This window comes from Podarcis filfolensis, assembly GCF_964270895.1.
Source record: "Podarcis filfolensis genome assembly, chromosome: 2".
NCBI lineage: Eukaryota > Metazoa > Chordata > Lepidosauria > Squamata > Lacertidae > Podarcis > Podarcis filfolensis.
The window spans coordinates 60225965-60241400 of NC_139605.1; the positions used below are offsets into that span (position 1 = coordinate 60225965).

The 15436-nt window shown below is 41.2% G+C and overlaps 1 protein-coding gene across 8 annotated transcripts in view; it reads right to left on the reverse strand.

The window, feature by feature from the left end:
• GRIA1 (glutamate ionotropic receptor AMPA type subunit 1) overlaps positions 1 to 15436 on the reverse strand; it is a 193490-nt gene that overhangs the window by 38696 nt on the left and 139358 nt on the right. For all 8 annotated transcript variants that reach the window (XR_014545596.1, XM_083603827.1, XM_083603828.1 and 5 more), the window contains exons 8-11: positions 14719 to 14823; positions 13201 to 13311; positions 11039 to 11245; positions 9051 to 9421 (exon numbers count right to left, since the gene is read on the reverse strand). Coding sequence is in view for 7 of the 8 variants with exons in the window: in XM_083603827.1 (XP_083459953.1) it covers positions 9051 to 9421; positions 11039 to 11245; positions 13201 to 13311; positions 14719 to 14823 (794 nt within the window). In the remaining variant the exon portion in view is untranslated. The remainder of the gene's footprint in view (positions 1 to 9050; positions 9422 to 11038; positions 11246 to 13200; positions 13312 to 14718; positions 14824 to 15436) is intronic.

Genomic DNA, 15436 nt, shown 5'->3' on the forward strand with positions numbered 1-15436 from the left:
ACAAGAGAATTATTTATCTTGAACTGTGCATTTCAGACTGCATATTTGAATATGTCTCCATATTAAAAATTAAGCAAGCACTCTTGTCTCTTAACGTGTCACATTTGTATGTGCAGAGGACATCATTTGCCTTGTCCTTTCATTTTGCGTAGTGGAGGGACCTTGTTGCCATGTGCCATAAATTTATCAGTACTAGAACATTTGTCCATTGAAAACTGGGATCTCTCAAACTGACAACATGGAAACCTAGGTCTTTTACACATTTGTATGCACATTCTTACATACACTTTTCCACGTCTGGCAGGAGAGAAAAGGCAATGTAAACTGCACAAACACACTCTGCAACCCCCAGTTTCGGAAAGTCTAAACCCAGCTAAGCAATTCACAGTTTAGTGACCAGGCGTACTGGTATCTATATAAGTGATTGTTGCACTATCTGAACATTAAATCTATCTATCATCTATCTTATCATCTATATCTATCTATCATCTATCTATCTGGTTCTGATTCTTTATGCTCTGAAGCAAAATAACCTCAAACACTTATGAGACATTTGACTGGTTGAAGTTTGCAGCCCAAATAGAATGAACTGGGCAATAAAAGCAGCAACTGGGGGACCATTTATGGAAACTTCATTTGCACCAGCATCACATCTTGAGATCACAGCAGCAGCAGGGAAGATGAAATGAAAAGCGATTGCATGTCTGCTCATTTATCTCGACTTTTGGGTATGGTGGTGATGATGGGGAAACAGGCAACATTATATTTATTTCAGACCTTAAAAAAAATCTTCCCCCACCCCAGTCTGCAATGTTGTTGCTTAGATCAATTATTCACAGCAAATTTCTAATTAAACAAGTTTCACAATTCTCCAGACTGAAAATTCAGTTCCCCTCCCCGTTTTTCTTCCTTCCAATGGGCATTGATAACCAAGGCAATGAATTAGTTGGTGATGCTGTAATTCAATACTTCTCATTGCTGAACAGGTAATACACTATTAAGCCAATTATGCAGATGTAATTCCGACTTTAAAAACACAATTATTTCAATATCAGAAGAATTGTCCTTGAAGCAACCCTTGGTGAACTCTTGTGATCACACAAAGGAATGCTTTATTTGTTTAGCACATCATTTCTAGGTTGCCTATAGCAAACTTCTGAAGCTGGCTGTCAACAAGAAATGACCGCCCTCTGATCTTTGAAGGGTGGTGTATAGATTTCATTAACGACGACGACGACAACAACAACAAATAATATATAATTCATTAACACAAAAGCTGCCATAAGGGCACAAGCCTAAGGATCGTATAAGATATTGCAGACCTCCCTCTCTGTGGACACAGAAGGAGGTCCACAGATAGAAAAGGAGGCATGCCACCAACGGGGCTCCATTTGGTGCTGCAGCTGCAGGAACAGTTGCAACTGTCCCTTCACTGCTGATGCTCTGCTGATGGTCGGGAGGTAAATATTCTGTTTAAATGATGAATGTAATTTATTTCCCACCCTCCTGCCAATGAGTTCAAGTGATATAGTTCTTCTGCTCCCTCACCACAACCCTGTAGTTTCTTCATGGCTGAGAAGATTCCCTTTCTGGGAATCATTTGTTCCCACTGGAGCTATCAAGGAATAGGGAATGAGAGTTACTAACCCCAACAGATGCAAACATACATTGTTTGCATCTTCTTGCGGCTTGAGACAACTTAGTTTTGATTTCAGTTATAGCATTTTTGGCAACCCTAAAGACTTTCTAGTATTTTACGCACAAGAGTTTGAAGAGAAGGACTTGCTTGTTGAATGACAAGAATGGGGAGCGCTTCTCCTCCCAGAAGTGGTGGGTACGTCCTTCTGGACATGTTTAGGGAGAGGCTGTTGCAAATAAAAAGGGATGCGAAAAATAACCTTTATTTCATTGGTTAGTCCAAGAGGGAACCCATAAAGTCCACACAACCATGTTACACAGCTGATGAATCACTCAGATAGTCTTCAACTGTTTTGAATTCAGGATGTACATTTAAAGACAAACTGCAAGATGGGACGCAGATCTAGCCACCATGTCCAGTATCCATGCCCCCCCCGTACCTATTTATCTTTCTCCCCCTCCTAGGTATAGAATAGGGTATAGTGACTGATGTTGCTTGGCACACAGTGGTGGGAAATATTTTCTTCTGCACAACTACCTACCAACATATCACCCTGTCTTTAAAAAGAAACCAATAAAAGCAAAATGAAATGGATCTGGTGCCACTGGTTTGATTAGGTTGGATTGTAAAGCCATTTGTGGGTTGGTCCCAACCCACCGAAGACAAAGGGATTACTTTGCCACTTGTGCTGATGAAGAGACCATTCACCAGGAATGGAGTTCAGGATGCCTGACATCTCTTTATCTTCTTCCAGGCACTCTACCTTGCAAAGTAGGAAAGACATCAATGGAAGAAAATCACTCAGATGTGTTTTTGGCCACTAACCAGAATCTAACTTTGTACAGAGAGATCGATGGACTGATGAGTCCACATTGACAAGGGAAGGATAGATATAAATGCAGAATGCCATCCACTGACCAGATAGACAGCACTTTTACTTGGACATATCTTGTAGACATCATTATTTGTAGCCCAGTAGCAGAGAAAAATAGTGTATTCAGAGTGATCGATTCCGAGCTTCAGTGGGATGTGTATTTCATTACAGTCATTCTGTCTGGCATCCAGTCCACCAAGAGCAAATGATATATTTACGGTGTACTTTGAAGAGTTTTATTCCTGGGTAAGCCAGCAGCTGCACACTTATATAGTGCTGTCCCTCTACTTTTCTGAGAACCTCTGACACCAATTACTTAGGGCATGATGGAGTCCTTCCTTTGAATCACCATCAATCATCAATTGCCCCTTTAGAGATATTGCAGGCTCTCCCAAGCTGCTCTTCCTCCTTATACAACTAAATTCCTCCTATTCTGTGTTTGACTGGGAATAAGAATCAACATGTCTCCACAGCTGTTTCCAAACTTTCAGGTACTTAGGCATGGTGAGTAGGCAGGAAGGTGTGTGCTTGTGGGTTTTCTTTGGCGACATGAAAAATCAAATGTACTTTTTCTAAACACGGTGCAATTTAAACAGGCAGGGCATGAGGGACATAAGGTTGTGTAGGCTAATATTATTGATAACAATATTTCTGGTTTTATTTTAATGCTGTCCCGAGGGATAGCTCTGTTGGTAGAGCATGAGACTCTTAATCTCAGGGTTCTGGGTTCAAGTCCCATGTTGGGTTGGACCATATGATCCAACTTTGTGATTTTGTGACCTTGCATATTGAAAACATTTTTAATGCTTTGTTGGTTTTATTGTAAATGTGTTGATACTGTACTTAGCAGGTTGTTCAGACTTTGCAGTGTGTGTGTATAAATGTGTGTGTGTGGGGGGGGGCACTGATTAGGCATATGGCATATCCAGGCATGGAAAACCTAAATGAATAAAATATACACATATAATTATGTGTTGCTAAACAAAAAAATCAAGAGCCTGCAGAGTAGCTGGGCATATTATTTTCCAGTTTTAGTTTTCAATAATATATTAGCAATCCTAGTGGGAAAGAAATTTTCTCTGAAAGATAATCAGAGCAGCATTCAACGCTGTTCAAACTAACTCCCACACTCTTAGAAAGGCTTCTACTTCCTCTCTTCTCCCCCTGAATCTTCTCTGGGACATGGGGAAGCAAGGTGTGATGAGCCAGAATCTGTGTGAAAAGCCAGAAATCAGGACAGAAGAACAAAAGGTCAAAGAGCAAGTAAAGACTGTACGACCCAAAAGACAGACTTGAAGAGTAAACCAGAACGATTCACAAACACACCAGAGCTCAGGAAGATGATGTTGGTCAAGCAAATCTCAACAGCAACAGGAAGCCCTTTATATTCCTGTCTGTCCAGAAGGATCCAACAGTTTGGGTGGAGTCAGCCCAGGGCAGGGTGTTGCCCTCCAAATGTTGCTGGACTACAGCTCCTATCTGCTTCAGCCAGCATGGCCAATGGTCAGCGGTAATGACCTAGGGCCTGAAGGTACTCCCTTGAAAATCTGCCCCCTGCAGTTTGATGTTTCAGCACATGGGGAACTGTTCCTGACAAGGAGCTCCATTTTTGAGTGTCAGGGCAAATTTACGTGTCTGAGGAGGGGTTTCATTATTTTCTGATGCTTATGATCCATTTCTTTTCTCTTCCCTCTGCACCCTGACTATTCACGTGGTGTTGCAAATGCCCACAGACTCAGCCATGCTTCTCTGTTATTCTGAGTTTGAGTACTTTTCTGTCATTTTAAAAAAGCAGTACATTGAAAGCACACCGTATTTGACTTGATGTCAGCGTGAATAAAATAAATAGCTTTGACCTTGTGCTTAACAGAGGCCCTGGGCTTTTATCCAGGAACTCCTGCCATGAGCTAAAGCAGGCTGTAGCGCTAGTAAGTGGCATCCAGAAAGATACCCTGGGTCTTGTATCTTCTGTTTGTAGTCTTTGTATTTCGGGCTCATGGTGGTAAATAAAAATATTGCAGTAGGTTATCTTTTGGTAAAGCCAGATTTATTTATTTAAAAATGATGTCTGTAGCGATGAAAAATACATGAGTTGACACATCTTCAGTATCGGCCTAATGAGGCATGACTACTAGTATTTATTTACTGCATTTATATCCCACCTTTTTCTCTAAGGAGCTCAAAATGGTGTCCGCCTCCACATTTAATCCCCACAACAACTCTGAGGTAGGTTAGGCTGAGAGGCAGTGACTGGCCCAAAGCCTGGAAAAAGCAGGATTAGAACCCTGGGAAAGAATAAGATACTGGATGCTCTGGCGATGGCAAGGAAGGCCTCACATTAGATGTGATGCTCTTTCACCACACATCAATTGGTGGCCATGTTCACATGCTCATCTAGACGAGGAGCCTCTTTGATTGGTAGAGAAGCAGACATGCCCCATTCTACACTGCAAGATGCATGTGGTATGTGCATAGGATCATAAGACACTGTGTGTTCCCACCCACATTTTTGATGAGAACAATTGGGTTGTGCATGCCTGCTTCTCCACCATATGAGGGGAACCAGTTCAATGGCCCCCAGGTGGATATATGAACTGCCTCCATTAAACTCTGCTGTGATTGAATTGTTGTGGTGCAATAGCAGAACCTATGGTGTTTGATGGCTAATTCACACACTGAAGTGGGGACAAATGTGGGCCAGTCTGGTGCAGTGGTTAGAGTGCTACACTAAGATCTGGGAGGCCAGGATCTGAATTATGCACTGCATCACATCCTTCAAATGTATAGATAGTAGAGGCTGTCTTACATCAACATACTGTATCAAATACCCGCAATGAATTAGTCTTTGATGCTAGGGTTCATGCAAAGTGAATGTGCTTGAATTTATACTGACCCTTGTCTTTGGACATGTACTCTAAATACAACTGTTTTAGGAACTGTTACAACTGGGCAATTCTGTTTGGGATGTATATATTCTTATGGCCTGGGGTTAAGTGAAATGGAGATGTGAGTTTAAAAAGTGCTAACTGGATCTACTGTGTTGGTTTTCATTATTTTAGATTTTTGAATTAAAGCTGTTCACTGATTATATTTTTAGTTGATTAATCATTAGGTTTCACTCAAACAATTAAATGTGCATATCAGCAAACCTCAACCTGATCATCAGACAATTAGTTAATAAATGTAATTAAAGTTGTATACCAGCAAAATCTCAATCTGGGTGCTGTTTGGAAGATGATGGAGGTGTGAGATAAATTTACATTTAATAAACAAAGCTACTCATTTGAACAGAAAGGCCATTTTTAACATTTTCATTTCAATTCACTAATATATTCACTAATTCAGTAATATACCTGGACCAAAATTACTTTAATAAAATAAACAAGGCTGCCCTTCAGTCGCAGTCTCACCAATTACAATTTGTTCCCTTTGATTCAAAATTGCCCTCAGGTTCAATCAAAGTGCTTAAATAAATGAGTGCACCGATTTGAAGAACATCATGCCCATTTGTCATAGCCCGGTGTTGAAGTGCAGATCATGCAAGTATCTTTAAATTGTTCCATCATGACTTTATAAAGTGTTAGCTATGACATGCTGATCGAAACTAAGTTCATTTTGCTCTATCAATTGTAATAATCTAATCTCAACACATGTGGCTAAGATAAGAGAGGGTGGTAAAAGCTTTTCTGTCTCTCTTTGCTGGTGCTCCATCCTAACAAGAACTTTAATGTGCTCAAGATATGAAATATATCAGAATGAGTAATCAGGCAGTGACCTTTTAAAACCCATTAGTATCAGAAATGTTACAGCTGCCCAATTGTCTCTAAGGTCTTTGTTTCTCTACTGCCTGGTCTCTCATGAGTAATTAGTCTAGCAGAAAACAAACAGCTCAGAACCAGGGCCTATCAACAGAGGTTTGCTACTGGTTGTGAACCAATAATGAAATGTGTTGATGTAATTTCATCTTTTGGTTTCATCTTCTACTGTTCCAACTTTCCCTCATACTAGAAGTACAGTTAGCTTCCAGTCACACTGAGCAAATAGGTCTCGGGCTGATGTATTCCAGGAGTAGTCACCATAGTTCCAGATGGTGTTGGACTACAGCTCCTGTTGTCCTAACAATTGGCCATGCTAGCTGGGGCTGATGGAATGTAGAATCCAACAATATCTGGAGAGGACCTTCTTGGCTACCTCCCCTTTAAATAGTCCATGATGGGGGAAAAGTCCATGATGACATTTGATTTCATGAGGATTGAAAGTATTTGAATACAGGTGTTCAGCTATACCATGGCATAAACCATTCTACCAAATCTGGGGGCAGAGCTCTGTAAAACTCTGCAGAGCCTGCATGTGTGTCTGTGCTCAGGGGAAAGAGGGTTCTTCCAAGCAACCCTCAAATAGAGGACTGTCCTCTGCAAAGCAGGAGACACAGCCACCCTACTGAACCCACTTTCCACAATTAGTTGTGCCCAGCCATAACCCAAATTCCACATTTATTTCTGGAATTCCATGACAAACTGGAAGAAACTGAAACCAACCACTAATGATCTGCTTGGGATAATTGTATAATATGCTCAGACAGCATATAGATGCTAGCATATGGGATTGTGTGTGAGACAGGCGCCAAGTGTCACGGATTCTTTTTCTCCTGATCTCTTTAAATTTGCAGTCTTCACCTGGCCTGCCAAGTAGCAGCAGTAGATGAATAAATTGCCTACATATGTTTTATTTATGCAGAGCGTACTTGCTTTCAGAGAGACTTCTTTAACCAGTTCAACTACTTAATTTTTTACAAGACTTCCTCCACCCACAACACTCAAAAGTAGTGCTTGAAGGAGGGAAACACAATGAGAATCTGTTGGTGTCACTCTAAATTCCCATCTTGGACAGCCTTATGAATTAAGCACGGAGAATGCATGTTTATATTCCACATAAGTAATATCATACTCTTTTCTCTTAGGCATTTTCAAGTATACCTAGAAATCAGAAAGTAGAATTTGCCCATTGTTGCCACACATAAACGAATCAACAACAGCAAAAAGGAAAAATGAAGAAATGTTGCAGTGGGAAGCAAAATGGCACTGACCCAAAATAAATGTCTTTATTAAAACTGCCATTTGCATCAGGATTTTTAAATGGTTTAGTCTCCAGTTCAATACACCCTGCATCAACTTCTGCACCAAAATGCCCGAGCCAGGGAAACTGAGGTAGCAGACCCACCACTGCGGTGGATCCTTGCTTCTGAAGTAGGGTTGTCATCTTTGATCAGACAAAATACAGGATAGGTCAGGCAAAATAAAGGACAGGTAGGGGTGGGGAGAGGTTCGTCACATTCAGCCTTCCGCCTCCCTCACCACTGCTGCCCTGCTCTTCCCCTTGACTCATGTAGATGGGCAGGGGCAAGGGATAGACATCTGGCTCCCATGGGTGGCTTGAGTTACAGCGCTAGCCTCTTGCCCATGCTTGCAATGGAAGGGAATCAAGCGTGGAGGGGGAGAAGTCAGGTTGGGGTGGAAAAGGGGGCTAAGCAGTGGCAGACCTGCACACCGCTAGACTGGAGGGCAGTGGTACCATTGAGAAAGAAAGAAGGAAAGGGCAAAGGTTGGAGAGGAGGTTGCTCTTTCCCCCTCTTCTCTTTTGTCACTTACGCCAGGCCAAGCTCCTTGTCAGCCACACCAACAGTGACACAACTGCCATTTTGGGCTGGCCAAGCTCGAAGACAGGAAAAAATGTGTCCTGTTTGAAGTCCAAACGAGACAGGGGACAATTTTTGTCCCAAACTAGGGTGATCCTGTTTTTCTAGGGGCAGGTGGCAACCTTATTCTTAAGCCTCAGCCCTCTGGAGTTCCTCTTTCCATTTCCTGGCAGCCATTTCCCCTCTCCGTTTCTGTCACCCGCTCACCACCAACTCCTCTGAATGGCTGAGCCACACCAAGGAGTGTGGTGGAGTCTCCTTCTTTGGAGGTCTTTAAGCAGAGGCTTGACAACCATATGTCAGGAGTGCTCTGATGGTGTTTCCTGCTTGGCAGGGGGTTGGACTCGATGGCCCTTATGGTCTCTTCCAACTCTATGATTCTATGATTCTATGAAAACTCTAGGTGTTTGGGAAATGTAGCAGCTGGAATTCCAAAGCTCTTTCTATTTTAAGCCCCCTCTCTCACAACAGGATTATCATATGAGGAAGAAAGGAAACACAATAAATGCTCTAAGCTATGGGTTGCCACCAGCTGCCTAAAGATGGCTGACAGGGCTTCATCAAAGGCCTGACTATTGGAACTAGGCAGAAAGGAACACACCCTGTAAAGGATGTGTTTCTAATTTGCTTAGTGGAGCAAGTGGGAGGTGCAACCAATTCAAGAATCTCATTCTTCATTTTTAAGGAAGCAAGTACCCTGCTTCAACTTAATCACAAATCTCTTGGCTTCTGACATTATACTGGAGGTGAAAGTTATGAAAGAAATGTCCCATTCCACATGATTCCGGACACGCACACACCGCGCTATCTCAAAGACTGCATATTCAGAGAAAATTACTAACCTTGGAGATATGTCACATCCTTGTTGCATAAAAGCTCCCAGGGAAAACCAGAGACTGTTAAATATTCCAAATTCATTTGTTTGGTCATTGGCTGGCTGGTCCCGGCCTTCCTCAACCTCCTCGTTATGCCATTCATAAGGACTGAAGCGACTGACCAGAAAGAGGACAACGCTTACTCCAATGTAGGCAAAAACTATACACATCCAAATCTCATAAGCTAAGGGATCCAGAAAGGAAAAGACGCCAGGCTTGGACTTTTGTGGTTTTTTAATCATGATAGATATGCCCAGGCTCATAAATGGCTTGGAAAAGTCTATAACTTCCTCTCGCACTAGAGTGATGGTCAGTGGTGCGACAGCCACATCAGCTTTCTGAAAATTAAAAAGAGACTAAAGTGAGACCAATGTTTTGAAGATCCGCAATGCACCAATGTTTCAAGATTTTGTTACCAAATTGTTGTTGTTTTGTTTTGTTTTTTCCGTTTTGCATTAAATAATATTTTCACTTTCCATTTATATGTATCAGGGTTGTATTTGTTTTCTTCTGTGAAAATTGATTTTCAGACACAATGAATTTTTCTTTAATGCCAGTTTGGAAAAAGCTTGAAAGTGCGGGTTATATTTTGTACAGAAACCTCAGTTTGCCATGTTTCTTTATCAGATTCTTTTGATGAGTTGACATTTATCTCTGTGCCCGGCTAACCAGCATGGTTCTCTCCAGACGTTACTGGGCTTCCATCGGCCAAAACACAGCATGATTAGGGATGGTGTGAGTTGTAGTCCAACATCATTTGCAAAGCCTCATGTTGGCCCACCCTGTCTTACTGTAATGTTTTAAATAAAAACAATCCCAGTGTGGATTGGTACTATTTTCTTTCCTATTATTAATCATTATTGATAACTAATGTGGGGCTTCCCTTGTGCTTGAGCAAGAAGCTGCTAAATGCTGCAGCAGGGTTGATGAAAGGAGTGAGGCCCTAGCAGCTTATAACTCTGCTCTGAGACCTGCATTGGTTGCCCATTTGCTACTGGGCCAAGTTCTGCTGCTGTTAGTTAACAGTGTGGTTGCAGGGTTGCCTTACCCATGTATGCTCACCTGACTACTTCAATCTGCAGAACTAGCAATGCTACAGGTGCCATATAATACTCGTTCCATACTTGTAAGAAATCTTTTGGTATAGTAGTACCCGCACTTTGGAACTCCCTGCCTATCAACATCAGGCAGGTGCCTTTGCTGAACCCTTTTTGGAACCTGATTAAAACATTTTTGTTCAGGAAAGGCCATTCAGACATGCTAAAGTTACAGGTGTTTTATTTCTTTTTAGCAACTATTCATTCTGAATATTTTAAAATACTTCTTGTTAAGTTTTTTATTCAATAATTTTAATATTTCATATTTTGTATGAAACTGCTTAGTGGTTTCCTTACAACTGAATGTTAAATAAGTGTTGTAGAATGGAAATACTAGTATTTTTCCTTCCTAACAAACCTTTCAGCTGATGGGTAGGATTCCACAACTGATGCTGCAATCTATTACCTGTGACATCTCCATTCCTTAATTCCTTACTTAATGTTGCCATTCAGAAATGACATGATAGTAACAAGCCTCAACTACAAAAGCGAAAGAGGAGACTTTCCTGCTGGCACTGTGCCTGACCATTTATTTTCATCAGGATATACTTCGCTATTAACAAATAGTTGACACAAATAATTTCGATTGACTGAAAATAGTTCAACTTAGGTGGCTATTTGCCAACGGCACAGGATCATTAATGATACACCACATTGACTCACACAGATTTTAATATTTGTCTTGCTGTGATTGGTGAATAATGATCAGCCATGCAGGAGCTGAACACAAATGGGTAGTGACTTGATGCAAAATCACCTGAAATTTCCAGTGTTCATCTAATGATACACTTGGGGATGTCCTTGTTTCATTAGCTGTTACAGTTTTTAAGCCACAGGATGAGAGTGAGAGAAACTTACTCCATATACTAGCTCCCCGACCATGCCATTCCACATTTTAGTCTCAGGATCTCGTGCTCCATACTTCCGATCAGCGACAACCTGCAAGCTGTAGTTGTAGCCAACATGTTTTGCGATCTCAGCAGCTAACTCTACGCAATAACCTTCGTACCTCAAATTTCCTTGCAATGGCTCATTGGTCTTCTTTTCCATCACATAGGGGGCTTCCTGGGAGAAACAGAACAGTTTACAGAGCATATGGATGTATATCATGCTAATGTCATGTGGGAAAGAGGCTGGCTATAATACTTTACAGGTGAATTATGCAAGAAAAGAGTTTGTAGTGTTCCCACCGTAAACTCCAAAAAAGGAAAGCAAGGAAAACATTCAATTCCCTCAAATTCTATAATTCATTTCAAATAACCAATGAGTTCAAGGATAGCTTGATATCCTTCACAGAACTATAGATTCACACAGCCACCTCCACAGGCATCCAGGATCTCCTGCCCTTATCTATGATGCACTGCTTCCTGGCAGAAAGTCAGGAAAAGAATAAGGACATCCTGTGGCTAGGTAATGAAAGGATCAGTTTCCTATCTATCTATGGGAGGACTCTGATGTGGGGGTAGCTCATCTTTAGTTTTGAGTTTCTTTTATCCATTGTTTCAAGTATCTATTTTGTGTACCTAGTGTTTCAGTCAAGTGAAAGGAGTCCCACAGTAATTTAGAAAAAAGTGAAATGCAAAAATGTGTAATTAGATATTGAGAAAAACAATAAAGACATATTAAAGTGTCCACCTAAAATTACTTGAAACACACAATATCCAGACACACCCCATGCAAGAAGACCCAGCAGAAACAGCTCCTAAAAGCCAGACCACTTGTATCATCCAAATGCCTGGAAAAATAAAAACATTGGCACCAGGCAAGCTTCCTTGGAGGGCAGCATTTCATAATCAAGGAACTACCACAGAAAAGGCCCATTTGCTGGTTAATACCCTTTGGACATCTCTTGGAGGGGTTACAGATGCTGATTTCAGGTCTGGGTAGGTTTTTATGGAGAAAGGCAGTCCTTTAACTATTGTGGTTCTGAAGCATGCAGGGCTTTACTGGTCAAATCCAGTACTTTATAGGTCAAAGCCATGTCCATGGCTTCTTCCTTTCAGATGCTTGGCAGCTGTTACTCCCAACGCATGAGGATGGTGCTTTAGCTGCCTGACTGTTCAGCATTCCTTGCAGCACTCCCAATACATAGAAAAAATATCCCAGCTAATGAAGCAATGCCCTTTAAAGGCATTGCCCTTTAAAAGCAGAAGACACCAATAATGACAGAGGAAATAGCAGTTTAGCCATGCCAACTGTAAAACCAATCCTAACCATGATGCATATTGGAAAGAGAACGCAAATTATGAATGTAGTTGGCTAACTCAAGATGAATCGCTGTACATCTGAGACATGGGCAAATGCAACACGCGGACCACAGGATCCTAGATAGCATTGGGCAGCAATTTCCATAATCATGGCAAATGAGGACAGAACATTCTACACTGCTTGCATTTCTCTGCAAATTACAGTATCCTCATGCCGATATGGGAATCTGTTCAAGAGCTTAAAAATTCGTTACAAGATTTGGATAGATTCCAGTTCTTCCCACTGATATTTTGCAATGCTAGAGCACAATGGTAGTTCATATTAGATAGGTTGTGTCCAATTAAGTCCGACTCAGAGTAGACTCACTGAAATTAAGGAACCTAAGTTAATCGTGGTTGGTTTTTTGGGGGAGGGTACACATTATTTTATTCAGCAAGCTGCTTTGAGAGGGTGCCATTCTGAAAGATAGCCTAAGAATATTTCAAACAAGCAAGCAAGCAAATAAATGAATGAATAACTATTCCCATGGGAATAGTTTGCTGTAATAAATAATGGTGCACCTTGATCTATACTTTTTTTTGCAGTAATTAACTTTCCCCCTCCCCACCTCAAAATGTTTATAGCCATATTTACACATAGATTTCATCTTTTGACCTGGTTATCAAGTGATTCAACGACTAAGATTACCTTTCCATGTTATTCACCCACCTTCTCAAAGACACCTTCACTGATCATTGATCTCATTCGTCTGTCTTTATCTCCTCCCCCCCTTTCCACTCCCACTGTAGACATAAGGATGCTGAAATACTTACTAGAATAGTTGTAACAATGTAGACCCTATCCTGGAGAGTTGTGGTTTCATTTGCTCCTTGTTGATCTACGGCTGTTGGGACAAGTTTTTCATCTTCATTCCAATAGCCAATCTAATGATGACAAAGAGATCATGGCATATATTTGACATAAAGATAGTTTCCAAAATGCCTGGAATGTAATACTAGTGAGAATACCCACTCTAAAGCATGGTGAGAAATCAATCACTCTCTTAAGTTTCCTGTTGACCCTGACTTTAAAGGCATGGCAGCAAAATCATGACATATTTTACAAAGAGCACATATAATGGTGTTATTATGTTGATGGAAACATATATGGGCCTTTTCAATCTATTCCTGGTTCTGAGGGGGCCCTGCCTTTCCTGCTTCAACACAGGCATGTGGTGGTGAAATCATTAATGTAAGTTTAGATTCCACTGGTGTAATTCACTCTCCTAACCCTGTTGTACTTAATACTTGAATTGATGGATACTTTCCCAATAGGGGGGAAAAAAACGCCTTGCAAACTCCTACACAAAATCTTCACCTCTCAGACTACGGCATGGATTGGAACAAAGCTATCTACCACAGTTCTCTGAATTTTGCATCAGAATTCCCAGCACTTTAAATGTAATAAAATCCTTTTGAGGGAAAATTAGAAGCAGCTTTCCCAGTGAGGCAAAGTGGCAATGTTAGGTTCATGGTAGCTGTGTCACTGAAGCCCCATCATTCAGCCCGGACACTGAGGTCCAACTCTGAGGACCTTCTGGCAGTTCCCTCACTGCGAGAAGTGAGGTTACAGGGAACCGGGCAGAGGGCCTTCTCGATGGTGGCGCCTGCCCTGTGGAATGCTCTCAAATCAGATGTCAAAGAAATGAACAACTATCTGACTTTTAGAAGACATCTGAAGACAGCCCTGTTTAGGGAAGTTTTTAATGTTTGATGTTTTATCGTGTTTTTAATGTTTTGTTGGGAGCCGCCCAGAGTGGCTGGGGAAACCCAGCCAGATGGGCGGGGTATAAATGATAAATTATGATTATGATTACTGGAAGTCAGAGGGGTGAGGCAGCAGGGAGGTCAAGGCTGTGTAGCTGCCCTGAGAAGAGCACTAGATTGGCTCTGTCCGTGTGCCCACAGAGTCCCAGACTTTCTGCGATCTTGCCCCTCTCCCTCCTAGTAAGCAGCAGCAATGCCACTGCCAGAAAGCTAGAATCGTGGCTCGCTGCTTCTGGAGAAAATTCAGATTAAAATATTTATGAAAATAAGCATTTAAGTTATGTAGTTTGATAGGATAAAAAATGAATCACAGTTTGATTAATGTGGAAACGAAACAGAATGGAATTGTGGCTAAAAAACATGGAGAAGTGACACAGCTCATAAGCAGACAGATTCATCCAGACAAAATTTACTCGTATATATTTCTCGCAACAGAAGCTAACTTTCGAGAAGAAATGTTCTTAAAAACAAGTTGCAGTTCAAAGATTACTCTCTTCTGTTTTCAAAGACAAAGTAGCCTGTTACCTTTCTGATCCCATCATGTTTCATTTCAATCACATGAAGGGTGTAATTGGTCCGATGTCCTTTCTCATTAAACTGGACGTTACCAGTCAGTCCTTCAAAGCGCACCTTAAAAAAAATACAGGAATCTGTTAAAAGATAAAGTTTGTTATGGACTTTAGGTATTTTTCCTCCAGCCAAATCTTTAACATCAGATCAAACCCGCATATGAGTGTATCAAGATCTTTGTATACCAAATCTGGATATGGTAATATCTAAGCTGACAAGGTTGCTTCTCAGTCCTAACTGCATTGCAAAGAGCGGATATGGAGAAACATTCCTATACATTTCCACCTGGTGTCTTAGTAGAATTCTCCTTACTACCTGGCAAGGTGATCCAGATAACAAAACTATCATGATTTGATTGGTTCTGCAAGCTCAGCTAGTTATGTACAATGGGTTAGAATTCCATCAGTGAAAGATACAGTAGGGCCGTGTACACACTAACCCATTCCTAGCACAAAAATGTAGTCATTCTCAATCCAGAATAATTTATGCTCATATTCAACATGCTGTCTTCAATGTCAATTGATTATACATCTTGTCATCTAGAAGAATAGGTGTGGTTGTTTACATGCATTTGACCCCACGACCTGCTTGATTAGGTTCCCTACACCTTTTCCTCCCTGCTTCTGCCCCAGGTGAATGAAGAAAGAAGTGATGATTGAGGTCTTGGTAAACA